The sequence below is a fragment of the Hermetia illucens genome, chromosome 4, assembly GCF_905115235.1.
Source record: "Hermetia illucens chromosome 4, iHerIll2.2.curated.20191125, whole genome shotgun sequence".
Taxonomy (NCBI): Eukaryota; Metazoa; Arthropoda; class Insecta; order Diptera; family Stratiomyidae; genus Hermetia; species Hermetia illucens.
This window is the reverse complement of record NC_051852.1, coordinates 23340596-23357356: the sequence shown is the minus strand read 5'-3', so window position 1 is coordinate 23357356 and position 16761 is coordinate 23340596. Positions and strand designations below refer to the sequence as shown.

General features: G+C 44.2%; 1 protein-coding gene across 3 annotated transcripts in view; it reads left to right on the top strand.

Annotated features, from left to right (window-relative positions):
- The window catches only part of LOC119655655 (zwei Ig domain protein zig-8), a 305871-nt gene that overhangs the window by 115735 nt on the left and 173375 nt on the right, over positions 1-16761 (top strand). For all 3 annotated transcript variants that reach the window (XM_038061638.1, XM_038061640.1, XM_038061639.1), the window contains one exon: positions 8238-8407. In XM_038061638.1, coding sequence (XP_037917566.1) covers positions 8238-8407 — 170 coding nt within the window. The remainder of the gene's footprint in view (positions 1-8237; positions 8408-16761) is intronic.

The window sequence follows — 16761 nt, the reverse complement described above, 5'->3', positions numbered from 1 at the left end:
CATCCATTTGGCTCAACCAAATTCAACCCCCCTTGCTGGCCACTTTCATTTATCAAAACGATTCGTCTATTTACCCAAGCAGCCATCATCTGTCCAATCTAAATGCTGTCGATTTCATTTCAAGCAACATAACTTTGTCTTGTTTTTCTGGCCTCATCCATCATTTGCACTTGTACTCTTCCACTTTACTCCCGGTATTGGCTTGACGAATTACCTCGTGCAGAAAGTCCGTTCAGGTTGAAATGTTTACCCTGACCTTGGTGAGAACAAGTACACGCTCTTTTCCAAACCACCCTTGCTTTCTGACCAGGACAATTTGCTGGGAATGAAAGATATGCACGCTGGGGATACCAACGCTTTTATGTCTTCTACCTTGAAAATTTCTTTTGTTGTTTTCTTAACTTTCCACATTTTCCATGATAAATAGGAGTTGTGTCCAGAGTAGGGTTTTATGGCGATCGTAAATTGAAATTTGTTTACGAGTTTTCTGGGTGAAGGATAGAAAGAAAGTAACTTCTTTTCCGGATTTGACTCTTGGTAATGTGTATTTGCTTTTGTTTCTCTGAATTAATTCCAATCATTTAATTCAGCCTTGGGTGAGGTTACTTTAGGTCCTTATTCCAATACATTGTGCATGTATTTGTTCCTTTCATTGGGTCTGATTTTTATCGGGTAAAAGTTATGAATCGATTATTTGAAGTCAACAAAACCCCAATGTTTTTGTTTGCTTTTCACGCACATGATTAGGACTGTCCTGAAAAGTAGAATTTTTCAAGTTCATTACACAACCTCCTTTGCCCTTTTGGTCCCTCAGAATTCGCTATGAAATATTCATGGCATAAATGTCAGGCGGGTTGACCAAATGTACGCAAAATTTATTTTGCTATTTATCCCTTTTCCTTCCCCATACCTATATATGACTTCTCTGGTTTGACCCATGTGATAAAATTGGTGGTGGTTCTCTCTTCACACACGTCGACTCTGTCAATGTAAATATGTCTGGTCCTGACTTAACAACCTCCTTATGGATTTTGTTTAGTATACCGTGGAGGTACGGTGCTTTATTGTCTCTCAGCCTCCGCAAATCCTCAGTACTCCTTTCGTCGTTGATCGGGGTATTATGACCATATCTAAAGCTTACTGCACTCTGTAACCGCTCACGCTCTCTAGGAAACGTGGATATGTAATTTGCGGAGCTACCTGACCTTTGAATCTCCTCAATACAACCCTGTAGGCGCTTCTCCAGGTTGAGGCTTCTTTAAACATCCTTGCAAATGTTTTGCTTCACCTCCTGATCAAACCTGCCCATTGATTTCTGGACCGCTTATCTGGCCCGATGTCACGCCAACCGAAAATCAAATAAATCCCTCTTCTAACAGCAGTTGAACCTCCTACTGCGGAAAGTGTAACATCTCGGCATTGATGAGTCGCATCCTGTCGCAATATATTCAGACTCTCTCTGAGGGTGTGCCTGATATAGTATCTTGGCCCAACCAGACATCTATAAATGTTTGCTCGTCAGTGGCCTCGCATACTAACCTGACGTTATTCTCATTCTTATACGAGCAGTTCTTCAATCGCTTGGCTTGTCCTTCAGGTCAAAAACGTTTGTCTCTCTTCCACTGTGGATGCAGTATTACGTCACGTTCCAGGACATATTGCGAACTAGTGCAGGACTAGCAAACGTTAGATCCATAACCAAACTGGACCTTTAGTCTCCGTCTTTTTGCGTCCAAGACCCATTTGTCAAACCTGTCCTCGAATGCAGCGAACGTCAGACTTGGAGGAATATAGTTAGCGTCTACTTTTCCCCTTACAAACGGACTTGTGGGCTGCCTCATACATTCCGATATGACTGGTCCCTCATGCCCACAAAGCTGCTCCACCTGTAGCCTACATACAATATTATCAAGGTTTCTATAGAGTTCGCTTGTTATAGCCACTTATACCTTCAATACACGGGGGGTAATTGACGTTGATTTGGATTAATCTAATTTTATCACTGAATTTAGAACCTTTTACAACACTGGACATTTGTCACTTCCGACAATATGCCCACTGCCGAGGCTTTTCTTTTCGTAGCACAACATCAATTTGGGATCCTTATTATATTCCCGGGCAATATGACCCGTTTTCCCATAACGTCTGCAATGGTCGGACCGATCAACCGCACTTGTGCAAGCTCTCGTCAGATGTACCAGAGGCATCTCTTCAAAAAGATTCGCTCTCTAAGCGACAGAGTACCCACCCAATACGAACCTTTCCGACATCTTGTAGTTGGCGCGTTGCCTCTATTAGTAGCCAGATGGTCGCCGTCGCCTCCACACATCTTTCTAAGGCTTACAATAAATGCCTCTTGCAAGTCGTTCAGCTTGAACTACTCTGCTAAGGCAGTACAGATTTCTTCTTTCTTCTTCATCTAAGTTCTTGAACTCTATTGCAATCCCCTGTTATTGAGCACGCATGGTAGTACCTACTTTCCTCAAGTATTTTTTTTTTTTGCTTTACAGCGAAATCCATCCTTTATGCTCTCTTCGGGCCTTTTCAACTCCAGCATAAGATCCTTCTTTGGTTCCTCCGAATCTTGCCTTGATTTCCTCCCAAGCCTTTGAGATCAGGGTCAACTTTCACCCTCGTAGGACATACTATCTATGCATGAAATGACGATCGCCTCGGAACGGATCCTGATTCTCTCCTACTTCTTTTCAGGCTTTTTTGGCCCACCTTAGTCCAACCTTCGCGTACCTTTTTATCGGACATCGAACTCCTTGGTGACGCTAGTGTTTTAGGCTCTACTTTTCCGCTTGTGGAGCCCTTCCTTAAAGTAAGCCCGTTTGTTTTTTGAGAACCTGCTGATTTCCTATATATTCGCCTTTCTTCTCCCCAATCCTCTTTTTTCTTTGCCTATTATCGAGTATACGATTGGGTATCACCTGCATTGACGGCGTTACCGTTGATGGAATAATTTTAGGGTTCTCCTTCAATGTTTTTGCATCTTCCCGCGATTTTTTATATAGAACCCTGAGGGCTCTCACCACGTGCTTAATTGCATGGTGTATATTGTGTTTATCAACAATTTTCGCTGTAAGCAAAATGAAGGGTGACTCTTTCAGGTCGGACTTCTATTTCACAGCCTTCATTTTGCCTTCCGCATATTTTGCGACATTAACGAGGTTCCTTTGGCACACGTCCTTTTCCGTCTAAGGTATTGGAGGAGGTCTCATAATCGTTGAACTTCTCCTAAACGGATCCGGCTCTCGATCCTGAGGAGCATCCACTAACACCACACTCTCAGGTACCATTGTGGTACCCTCAGTACCACTTTTGACGCCCACCGTTCTCTTTCTGCGTTTTCGTTAAGTGTCCATTATTTGTTGTCAAAGTTGCTTGTACCACTAGATGTCACGCTGGCCAAGCTTTCCATCACCGAGGCACTGTAATCGAGAGATATCGACGACCAGCAGCCTGCCTGCCCATTCCCAAAAGGCACCGGTACTGGGGTTCCAAGGCCTTGCATCGTATGTTTTCACACCTTGTCTTCGTCCATATTGGTTTATTATTCTGAGTGACCTTCCTATAGCCTTTTTGTCCTTGGGTTTTCCTCCCGCCCCACGAGCTACGTATAAACAAGCCCATGGGCGCAAACCTCATAATGCGTGCAAGTCCATATTCCGTTGCCGAGCATTCCCTTGTCTGTAGGAAGATATGCGCCTGATGGGAGATCTACCAACTTCTCACAAGCCTGTCCTATGTCCTGTCATCTTCTGTCCTGTCCTGCGCGAATTTCAATGTTTCTCCCTGCTAATGAAGTGTTAAGCATGATCAGGATAAAGACACACTTTCCATTTGCGACCTTCAAGTATTATGTAAGGGCACGAGCTGGCTTTCGAAATGTATCTACGCTTTGCTGATATTCGATGGAGCTCTGGAGAGCATAATCCACTTGAGATTTCAAATTCACGAAGTGGTGACGAAAAACAAAAACAGAGAATACTCTTAAGTTCTTTTATTATGAGCTATTTATAAGCTCGGGTAGTGACCACGACGTCCTGAATGGTACACATGAATCCCTCCGCCTCAACAAAGAACACCCCAGCACACAGCCATCTGTTTGACAAATGTAAATCAACAAATGGCTGCCAAAGACAATTCCCGTGTTTCCCGTGCATTGCCTTCGACTTCCATTCATCGATCCGCTCTTGGTCCGACTTCACCCCACTCAGAGGATTGAAAGATCGATCCTTCAAGCTATGTGGCGTCAATCTACAGTCTGCCTTACAGAAAGCCGCATGCAAGGAACTAGCCTGATTTTGGTGTAAAAATAAGAGAGCAGCGAGTTGACTTGGCGATGATGTTGTGCCACCACGTCAAACACTCTCCTACCTCCGATGCCGCTAGGCAGGTTCATCCGCTCTACGGCAGACTGTGAATGATGCATTGGGAATTTGGACATAGTTGTCCGTATTCGATATGGAGGTCACCGATGCTATGTCCGGCATGCGGCTCGTGATGACCTTTGCGGATGGCTTAGATTCGACACTTGTCTAATTCAAATTCCTTCCGAATATCTTGGCTGAAAATGTCTAGACTTCTAAGGTGATCGTCAGTACCAGCATACAGTTTGATGTCATCTAAGTACATCAAGTGTTTCAGCTCGCACTTCTGGCATCATTCAATAGCCACGAAAGGGTGTTCAGTGCCGAGCAAAACCAAAGGAGACTCAATGAATCCCCCTGGAAAATGCCACTTTGTATATGGATGGGCTCTGAGATACTAGCACTCTCAGATATACACACTGATAAGGTGGTATGCCACCCTTCCATGAGTGTCGCCAAAAATTTTATTAGCTTCGGATCAGTATGCGTGACGCTGTCGAAAGCCTTGGGATAATCGGTATAGCAACTAAAGTGGTTTCTTTGGCCCCTAGTTGCTTGTCCTACAGCTACCGAGTCGATAATGAGTTGCTCTTTGCAACCCTCGACCCTCGGCAGCCCTTTTGCTTCTCCGACAGAATGTTGTTGCTCTCGTGGTGGGTATTGACTAATAATGGACATTATGAACTTGTAGAGGGATGGTGACCAAGTAATCTGCTTTGTATCCACGGGGTCCTACACCGTATCCTTTTTAAGGACATGGTAGGAAGGGTGGAAATTCCTCTGACCAATTAATCATTTGATTTATGCTATGTGTTAATCGACTGTGTATACTAATTTATTTCTTATACCAGCAATTCCGCACTCCATTGATATCAGGGCCCTTCAGTTCTTCGAGCTGTTTATGGCTCGTTAAACTTCCTCTTCGGTAACATCCGAAAATTTCATGCCAGGCGTATTGCCATGGCGGGTGCCCTCGGCGATGATCCACTCAGCATCTTCAGCATGCTGGGTGAGTAACCCCTAAAGTCCACCCCAATACTCTTTCGCTTCCGTCACCGAAAACTGTACTGTTTGGACGCTCTTTTGGGATTCGTTAAGAGATCTGAAAAAGTTCCGCTGGTTTCTCGCGCATGTCGCAATCTGAACACGTCTGGAATGACTTTTGCATACCGTTGTAACCGACAAAAAGTTTCTGCTTTTGTGTACAGAATTTCAACTATGAATGTCCCAATGGGGATGACATAGTTCTAGTAAACCCTCTGCACTTTATTTCTCACCCTGCTGGCATTGCCAGCGCTGATTTGAATCAGTCAATGTCCTGCCTTAGTGAGTCTCGCCGACGTTCCAGACGAATTTTCCATGGTGGATCTCTTCTTGGTGGATCTCACTCAAACTAATAACAGGAAAGCGAATCTTGTGACCGTGCAATCTGATAGCGGCAACTGCACCACAATACACAAGTGATTGTAGTTTCAGCAGCGACATATCAGCACAGAGCCGAGATGCAATCTAATCATTGATTTGAGATAAAATTCTCGCAGTTGCTGTAGATGTATAGAGCCTGGGAATACCTGATCTATGCAAAGGATCTATTTCCGAGAATTCAATACACGCTCTTTAAAATTCGCCCCGAAGCTCGGCAAAGACCTCAGCTGGACGGTGGAGAAGAGTGGTTCGGCGAGCACTGAAGCTGTTGCTGCGTGGTATTATTGATGCTGGCTCTGTCCTCATCAACTCTTGGTCACCAGTGTCCACGATGGCCTCAAGTCGAACACGCTCCCTGATGGTGGTCGGAATTCTGTCGCTGCGAGTAATAAACCGGTACTGGCCTGCAACTCGCTCCACAGTCATGTGCGCGAATTTCGGGAAACGCTCGACGAATCTCTGGTACAGCAAAGGACGGTAGGATGTTGTACCCTCCCCCGCCATTATTTCGTAGCAGGAGCGGATGATGAAGAAGTTCATTTTTTTTAGTGCACTTAATCCGCTGCTTACGCGAACAGGTAGAAATGGTCGCGCCAGATCTCTGGCGAAACACCTGCAGCAAGCGAAGCTGTGCTCCTGGTTGTCGTGGCGCCTAGACGTCGAACCGCCCCACGACAAGCAGTTTCAACACCGTGCTGTCCATTACGGTAGTCCGACTTAATCACCAAATCAGACGAGTCCCGCCGGTTATTCGCACCGAACCTAAAGTGTCTCCTTCTTTTCTTTAGATTGATTTACATTTTATATCTAACCGCCAGGTGTGGTGATAGCTTCCTCTGTGTGTAATCTGCAAGACCACAAAGTTCCTGCACTTTCCTTACCTACCTCCTGAGATGCTGCGGTCACGTATAGCCATTCAGACTGAAGTTATCCATCCGGCTACGGTAGAGTAAGCCATGGTGGTGACCTTGTCAGTTTATTGGAGGGTAGAGGTGTGGACTTGCGAGGCCGTCTCACTTTGGGTGAAGGTAATCCTTTGATTAGAAAAAAACTAATAATGTTTTCTCTTTAGTCCTTTAGTCCTCTTCTTTTCTTGGTTCACAATGGGTTGACATCCACTTCTCCTCAAGAAGACTTTCACGGATCTCGTTGGCCATTTCACCTTGCTCACCAGGCTCACTTTAAAGCATGATCCTGAAAGAAAAAATCAACTTTATTGGGCACACCACACAGTTCATATAATTGAATATTTGCGAAGGAACATTTTTGTGGTCTCGCAGATTCTCACGTCTTAACCGTTTGTACAATAAGTAATTTTTAGCAACCCGAAATACTTCAGCCATGGCAATAAATATCTGGTAAACAGTCTGCAGCCTCATAAATTCCAGAATGCGCAATGTAATATATTTTCATAAAGCAGGAGAAATTTCTCACCTGCCAAATCACCTTTCATCACCTCCCAGTCTTACAAGCTCAATTCAGCTTTCTCTTCCATTTTTCTCAGGACCAGTCAGTCAGCCCTTTTGCTGTAACATATTTTATTTACGAGTTTCTGCGCCCAACCCCCTTTCCTTTAATATTACTTTAAAGGCAAAAGTGTATACTATTATTACCTAGGACCCCACTAATCCCCGTTCGGCTTCATATGTCAATTCGAGGAATTTCGAAAAAAAGCAGGAAAACTAGGGGACTGGAAAGTATCCTGCTACACAAATGATGGATGTCCTCTCACATATCAGCCCCGGGAAGTATGACATCCTTCAGAGGGAAAAAATCATTCTCGTCTTGGATGTTGCTATCGTTGTCTTTGCTCATTGAACTTTGACGGATTTCTCGTAACGTTTCGCATCACTTTTCTTCCGTATATTGCGTTTTCCTGCCTGAATGAAGCTGTAATTTATTGCTACTATTGAGCGAGAGAGCTCGCAGGGTCGTCCGGGCCCCCACAACTTGCCCTGTTGGCCCTACACTCACAGGATCATTCTTTTCCTACTACAACCAGCAAGTTGCTAACATGGAAAAAATATGACATTGGATATATTTAAAATGGGAAAAAATCCGGAAAAATGAAGGGAAAACGAGTGTAGAGGAAAATTTAACGCACGATACGATGTTATATAGCGGCACATACTTTTTCTCTCCTCATATTTCTTTGGAGTAGCATTTCAACTCGCAATCAAATGGAAAATATTGTAATACTACGCGAGGTTCAAATATTGACTCTCTGTCGCGGAGAAGACGAAATAAATCACTTATTCGTGGAGTGCAGGAGTGGAGTGAGTTGAGTGGAAGTCGAGTATGTCCTTATTAAGCTATTACTTCTGTTGAATGATATGCTCCCCACTAGTGACATGGATTTTTCAGATTTAATAAATTTTCTATCAGTATTTCTGCGAAGATATTAATATCTGTTTCTTTGTTTCGGATTGTTTCCAGGTTCGTTAGAGGGAGCGTCCAAGAGATTTTTCACAGACTTTCTACAAGAACTCCCAACCCCCGGGACAGGAGGGCCGTCGTTTGATACTACTGTACAGTCGAATATCACCGGACTGGTTGGGAAGACTGTAAAATTAGTGTGCCGAGTGAAGAACTTGGGGAACAGAACGGTAAGTGTTTCATTTCCTGAATAAAATGATGTTAGCAGGTCTAACGAAATCAATTGGTATCAAATTGGTATCCTTAGGTAATAAAATACTTTTATTATTCCACCACTCATGCATGTGAGTCAAGTGCAAGCTCTCACTGTAAACTTGCAGGTTTATAGTGGTTTTAATATTAACAATCCCAATAAATATGAACACCAACTAGAGCACCATGGTTTCCGATTATGGGCCCAAATCTTTCCTCAACTATTCTGCATCATGTAATTCTAGGGCTATCCTCTCATTGCGCGTTCTGGGGGTTTGACAATAACTCTATCGTACAGCCATCAATAGAACTGTTATCCTCTCTTGACTAAATGCGACTTCTGCTTTCTACATAGTACGGTGGCCGTCATCTGTCCTGAGATTGTATGTACCTCTTCGCTGAACAGTATCTCACTCCTTGGTGGTACCACCCTCACCATTATGCAATCAAACCCGGAGTTAATCAATCTGCCTACCTAGTCATTGCCTACGATACCTGAGTGATCTGGCAGCCTCATATATAACATTTGGTCCAGTCATTCGGATATCCTATTCCACTCTGTAGAGTAGAATTTTCCTTACTAACACGCTCATGAGGACGAAGGATATTCGGTCAACCATCTCCTATCTATTGACGCTTATTATGTCATGGTCCTCCTAGCTGTGTATTCCTTTCCTTCTGAACTTGCTCTTTTCTGAATGCCTGAAGGACACACTTAACAAGCATCTAGTTTTGACTGGAAGACCAATTGTGGTACAATTATGACTTGATCCCCTCCTTACTTACCAATGTTACTAAGCCAATTCAAGTTATTGGTTGGTCTACTTCTGGTCTCCAAACTAGGTTTTTGGTAGCTTCGAGTAGATTCAAGTGTCACTCTTGTAATGTTTTCTGCGGTTAGTAAAAGTAAACTGCTACTCTCAGATACATACGACCAAATGCCATTTATTATGAAGATGTACATATTTTTCTTTGGTACGTACACGGATGTGGAAAATCCTAGAAACACAGGTCCACAACAGCTCCGCCACACAAACGTCGAGGAAAGAGCGGGGGCGTCTGGAAATCGCACCAACTAAAACCATCCTCGGTCTCTCCAGCCCTAGCCCCGCGGGACCATCATTTAGGGTATTAGTTCAGGGGGTGGATTTCACCTTTAGGCTCGTCCTTCTGCTTTTACATTCCTCCATCAGCTACTCCTGGTCTCTTTTTACGATTGCGGAGGAACGCGTAAGTCAGTTCTCCATCTAAATTCTACGGGATCACGCCTCCGCCAAACCCTTGGTTCAGATTCCTCCTCTACACTGCCAACCTGCATCATCATCAAAACGGCGTAACATCCGGTATCCGGTCTAGCCCTGCCTTAATAAGGAACTGCAGACTCGCGTTTTGCACCGATGTCCACTACTGCGAACCTTAAAGGACAGTTAAAATATCACCTACTATGGTATGCCATCGAATGTATGATTATTCCGTAATTCGGCCTGTAGCAATCACCCACCCGCGCTAGGAACTGGGTATTGTGATAGTTGGTCTCTCCATGTTTCTGCTCAAGCCATACTCTTATGTTGGGACTAAGGCTGTGCATCCAACAGGCTCATCCTTCTTCATTGCCACAGATCATTCGAAGCAGAGCTTACCATTCACCGCATTCTCTGTGCTCCTCCATACGTCTTACATGATACAACATACTCATTTCATTTGCAGGGCTTTCGATAGGGATCATGCCCGCCACCACCAGTACTTCCTCGTCTGACGTAGTTCTAAAACTACTGCAAATTCTCAAGGTGACCTGCTGTTCACCTGCTTCCGTCTCTGAGAGTCTGCAAACACATTTGCCCACACACCTGACGGGTAAAGCAGAATGGATTGCACCACTCCGACTAGAACATTCTCCGATAATGACTGCCTTATCGCATACGTGCTATATGTACAACCTGAGTCTAAATTTGGCGTCAATTATCATTCCCAAGTATTTAATCGTCGCGTTTGACACGGTCGCATATCTACCAATTTCCCCTTTCAGAGTGTTCTGTTTTGTACGGTTTGTTATCAAAACCGTCTCCCTTTTCTCGCCTCCCAAGGTCAGATCGGCTTTTTCACACCAATACTTTACCACTCTCACTGGTTCCGTTACGTAGGCCTCCGCATCTTCTGGATGCTTCCCTGCAGCAACCTCCGCAAGATCATTCGCCAAACCGACAAACGTAGGCCACTCCGGGAGGGAAAAAACAAGCGCCCCATCATATATGACATTCTCTGACAGGGGTCCCAATGACGAGTCCTCTGTACCCCTGCTGTGATGATATACTGTTTGTGATGCCAATCAGCCCCGTCCCAGAGGTAATTGAGAGGTAATTTTCGACCGAATCCACTAAATACCCAGGACCACCTTTTGGCCCGTTTAGTCTTTGACTCAAAAACCATCAACGTGATTTTGATATAGCTTACTAATTATGGCCACATTGATGTTTTCTCGCGGATGGGTTGCCAGAATAGGTCCTGCTTGACGATGGTTAAGGTTGATTTGTATCAACCTTATCTGCGATTCGTGCTGAGGGCTCTCCTATATTCCAGGCACCCGCTGCTATTGCCGATGGCCCATACCCTCCTTCCATTTGCACAGTAAAAGAGTTGAACCAGGCTCACGGTTCTCGCAGATATGGTCTTGCGCTCGGCATATCCTGCATTGGTTTGACCTGATATTTAGACTGGTGCATGGATTGTGACCGAAGCCAAGGCATATAAACATCGCTTCTGTGGAGTACCATTCTTTACCATTGACTTCTAGAACGAGTCAGTGTCTGGTCTTCATAATGGAGTTCGGGGGGATGAAGACAAAAGGAAAAAAGAAAAGACTTCAAAACATGAACCCAAATAGGGCGTTCTTCAAAAGGGTAATTCTATAATGCAAGAACTCAAAGTGACTGCCACTACGACATTTGTCGTCCTAAAAGTCATCACCCAACGGCAACTGAAGAAACTTTTAATAGCCACTTTCGGCGAACTTACAACAATGCAAAATATCCCTGCTCTGCTTCATTGGAATTCTCAAGTAGGCTTCCTTGAAGATCAACGCCCCTCTAAAATGATCGTGAGGGTTGGGAAACGCTAAGGATGGAAGCCAAAAAGACCAAAGGTTAAGCAGATATCGAGAGTTCAATGTTAGCTTTTTATTTCAAGTACAGAATATTAACCCTTGACTTTTCGATATCCCAATGGAGGTGGAAATCTAGAAAGATGCTGTGCGTCAGGTTGCAGCAGTGTATGGAGTTCTTACCCATTAACAGCACACCCACACACCCAAACTATAACTTCGCGGGAAGGTCTCTATTTTACGCCACCGCGATTAAGACACGCGTCTATCGCGTTTTTCGGGTTGAGTCTAGTTCCTGAGGCTTTTCGTTGCGTTCACTACGCTCCAATTGGCTTCCGATCTCAGCATCTCCTCTTTGAGATTATGAAGCCCGATAACTACATTGATAGCGTCGTTTAGCCTCCCTCTTTCCCTCGCGAATCTCAACCAATTTCGGATGTGGCGACACATTCAGATCAGTCTAGGGACTCGCCCAATCCGAAGTTATGCACGTAAATCTTGTATGCACTGTGTCCCGTTAGTAACTATGTTAGCTGGTCATTCAAATCACCGTGCTTTCGCTCAACCCACCGCTTAATACACGGGATCAGTGTATGGATCCAGCCGCATGTTTCGCAATCATCCTACTGCCACGGCCAACTCCTGTACAACTCTTTCATACCGGCTTTTCGGAACCCTCTCTGGTGCCTCTGTCGCTAGAAAATCCAGAGGAAACATTCCCGCGATGATAAACACCACCTCACCCGGTACTGACTTATATCGTCAGTTCAATTGGCCGGTTTGCAAACTCACCCATCTCTAGTTCAATGTGTTGCTCAGTGCCCCTGTCCAAACAGAAGTGGCGTATAGTAGGATGGATTCCACCACCCCTGCGATCAGCAGCCGGCGACTGGATTTTTGACCCACCAATATTAGGCATCACCCTTAAAAGGTTGAACTAGCTTTTACTGCCTTTTTTCGCGCATAGGTGCCCCCTAAAGCTAAGTTAAGGCATTGATAATTACCCCCAGGTGTCTAAAGATCAATTTTAAAACACACTCGTTGTTACCAATTCAGATTTTGAAGTACTGTTCTTCCTGTGATTAATAGGACCGCCTTCGTCTTGCCTTCCGCAAAGTCCACTTTCACCATTTGGAGCCATGCTTTGATGGCATGAATGGTTTCACATTCATACAGTTCTACCCCCTCAGGGTGTTTCGTAACTATTACCACCACCAGGTCGTCTGCAAAACGAATCAACGTTGCCTTTTTGGCAGGCACAGACAGAGCACTTCGTCATCCATTATGTTCCACAGCAAGTGCCCCGATACGGAGCCTTGGGAAGCACCTATTGTCACAACATATTCCTGTCGTCCATCTCGTACCAAAAAAGTCCCTCTCGATTATCCAAGCTAAATAACCACGGACACCCAGATTAGCCAGGCTCCTTAATCCAACCCCAGTTAGCTGAGTTAAAGGCATTTCTGACATCCAACGTTAACGCCATGCAGCACTTACCGACGGCCGTCGCTTGCTGAGCAAAATCCATGACCATTGTGATTCCATCAACCGTAAAACGCGGTCTCTAAAACCCATACCGCACTCCGATAGAGCACCCACTAGCTCGACGAACGGAAGCAGCCCACACAGAAACTTTCCAAGATCTTGTACATATTGTTTGAAAGACAGATAGGATGATATGAAGAGGGTGCGTCAAGTAGTTTTTCGGGCTTTGGTAGTAAAACCAATCCCTGCCTCTTTCACATGGTGGAAAACACTCCTTTCACTATGTGCGGTTCGAATGTGCTTATGAACCATCCGGACCTGATTTGAGCATCCAAGCTTAGGGCTTTGTTCAGAATGACGTCTAATCCCGGAGCCTTGTTATCCCCAATTCATCGACAGATCTCTCGTAGTTACTCCTGAGTCATACCGTGACTCGAAACGATGCCTTGTTGAACCGTTGTCTGCGGTCCATTTTCATCCTCTTGTAAGAAAGGAATTGCAATTATAATAAAAGTCAAGAGGCGCGTCACTTGGGGTGATAATATAACCTCGTAAGCAGCGCACCACGGGTTCATATTTGCCCGAAGGCACAGTTGGCTGAGGCAATTTCTGTTACATACCCGTATGATCTTCTTTAAGCTAAAGATTGCGACTTTCTTTCGTCACCTGCCGTTGTTCTGGCTTTCCTTCTGTTCTTTGACAAAGCCTCCTCACTCGCAAATACGATAAACTTAATACCGATATTTTCTACCTCCACCAGCAGTTTGGATTCTTACTGTGGTGGAAACGCCGTAGTAGTGCGGTGACCGTCGAGTCGTGACTTCCTTCTAGAGCTGCCAAGAAGGTCTCATCATCGAAAGCTCGGGTAAACTAGCCAGCTATCCCGGTTGATCCGCTTCTGTTGGGCACAGTAGGTGTGGTTGGGGGCTGTCAATAAGGGGGTGCTGAGGTAAGCCAGATTCATAACCTCGAAAGATGGGCAAGCAGCCAGCTTTGGCTGGTACGATGTCGAGCTCCTGAAACTCCTAGTTTACAACGTAGTTCTCTTAGATGGCTTAGTTTTAGTCAATCGTGTTTTTTTTTTAAGGAAGTATATGTTAAATTTTCCGTATAGTAAGGCACGGGGGTTCTGTGTAGCAATGACTATCTAACCTCTCAACGGTCATAGCACGCGCTTAAAGTTACGAAAACACTGCTAGACAAGCTTAAATTCCTTCCGCCGCTTTAAGAGCTTCATTCTAATTTACTGTCAAACTTTATATCTCTCCGGCAGATTAGATAGCATCATTTCATATGGAAATATAAACAATCTAAGTCGCAATCACCTCCGATTGCAGATAATTTAAATTACATACGATTCCATAGGTTTCCGATTCGGTGACTCCCGCCTAACTTCGAAAACTCTTTATCACTCAGGAAACTTCTCACGGAATTCTATAATTAACGACGACATACTTCCTAACTAAAACCTCAAGAAATTCTTGCCATATCTCGGGACGAACATCATTTTCTACGGAGCCCACCTTCTTCCCTCAAATTCCATAAAGTTCATATCCTAATTTATCTCGACATATTACTCCATTAACTTATTTCGCATTCTTCCCACTTAAGGAAAAATCCAAGTCACCTTCCGAAAACCAAGCTCCGGAAACTTCTTGCCCAACCAACCATGCCTCCTCCTGCCCTTCTGGCAGCCATAACTGGGCAATATCTTCTCGAAACATTCCGTCCTCTTTCCTATACCTTCTCGCCAGCTTTCTTCATTCCAGAAGGAAGTTTAGTCTTGCAAAACCTGATTCCTTTCAGATGATTTATGAACCGGAATTATTTCGCACGAGAATCTCGCTCGTCTCTTCAATAATGTTTAACATTTCATATGATTCCGATCCTGAACAAATATTCAAAGTTGCCACGCAAGAAAATTCAAATTGGTTTCGAAGGGATGGCGTGGTACCTTCCCTTGGACGTGTCGCAAAAATTCAACATGGCCCGAAAAAGTGCTCGCTCTAAAGCTAAGTCAAAGGACAAAATTGACGGTGGGAAGGGTGAAGTGCAAGAATGTGCATATGTGTGGAGACTAGAAAATTTGGCACAAATTCGGGCGGGTTCAGGGATCTGAAAAAAATGTCCTTGCGTTGGCAAAGTGCTTTCTTTACGTTTTCGTGTTCACACACCCATCTGGCGGGTGGCAACTGTGGCTATAGAGCCGAAAGTGATTTATGGATTCATCCAGTCAAATGAATATGATGGTGATCCCGTGAACTGTTATTTTTTTCGGGAGGAAATTCGTTCTTGTGTAAATTTTATGATCACAATTCTGGAGCTGTCGCGCAGTTCAACATTTATTTGCAATCGGTTTTCTATAAAAAGGACGAGAAATCCGTAAATGGCACAAATGGTTTTTCCGTGTTTCATTCAGAGAAAGTTTCAATGAATTTTGTGGGTTTTAGCGAGTATTTTCGGAATTGAGGAAAGAAGTTCAAGTTGTCCCTTAGAAAGTATCTATTTACAGCTGCAGACTAGATTGTACCTTATCGGGGCTTTCACGGATCAATGGACGTCAGCCAATGTTGCTGCACTGTCGATAACAGCCGGAGTTAAAAAATTCATGCCACAAAAAAGCAGATTTATTAGAGGGTAGCAGTCTGAGTAAGCAATGGCTGAGTTCGGAACTCAGGTAGGGGTAGATCTAAATTTTCCATAGTAGGATCAGGTTCCACGATGGTAGTTTCAATCTCCAGTGTTTCATGGAAATTACTCCAAAACATCTCTGATTTAGTACCGCTGACTATTCCAATTCATCTTTCTTGTGCCCGCAATTCTTCAGGGATCACGAACGTCCTTCACCTTTCATCCACACTTCCGCTAAGCTCGTATGTCCTGCAATCATTTTCATTACCTACTTGAGGAGCTCCACCACCAGAACTCGAAGAAAAGGACAATAAAAACCGATTACGAATTTGACTTCAAAACCAACTTTTGCAATGGAAATAGTTTCGTAAAGGACAACAAATGGTCATTATTCCTGCAAGTATGCAAGTGTACAAAGGAATCCTGAAAAAAAATATGATGACGATAGCAGAAAGTCAGGCAAGGAGCCAAGTAATGTGTCTCACCTGAGATACACGTTACGTCGTGAAAGTACTTTTTGGAACGTTCGAGACCATCTAGTGTGGCCGTAAAACAGAAGAACTCCCTTTCGGGTGATAGTTTCAAATTGAGGTGAGGATATTCCAGACGATATTGCATGAGATGATAGGTATGGATTGGCCTTGTGGGATAATCTGTTTGAATAGTTTAAATGTCGCTCTATTTCGGTTTGTTGGGATTTGGGACTATTAAAGCGAAGTTAGTCAAGCTAATGGTAATCGACGCTCAGGGAGTGATCAGAAAGTTAGACAGGATGATATCTTTTCGCAAGGCGAGAATAAATGTCCTCAATTGGAAGTGTCATTTGTGCGTTTTTAATAATTGTACTTGCTTAAGTAATTCTGCTTCAGACAGTACTCAACGAAACTAGTTTGATTGAAGAAAGAAGGGTAAATCTGACTACAATCTTCAGATGCCGAGGGATCGGAGTTCATGAGGTAACAAACTTCTTTGGATAAGGACGACCTCCGTATGCAATGATTGGTTTGTTGACTACGTTTAGACTCCGCAAATAGGGGACAGTATCATGTGACTCCCGAATATTCTGTCTCCAAGTTGGGGTGAACCATATGGGGCTAGCCGAAATAACATCGTGGAGAG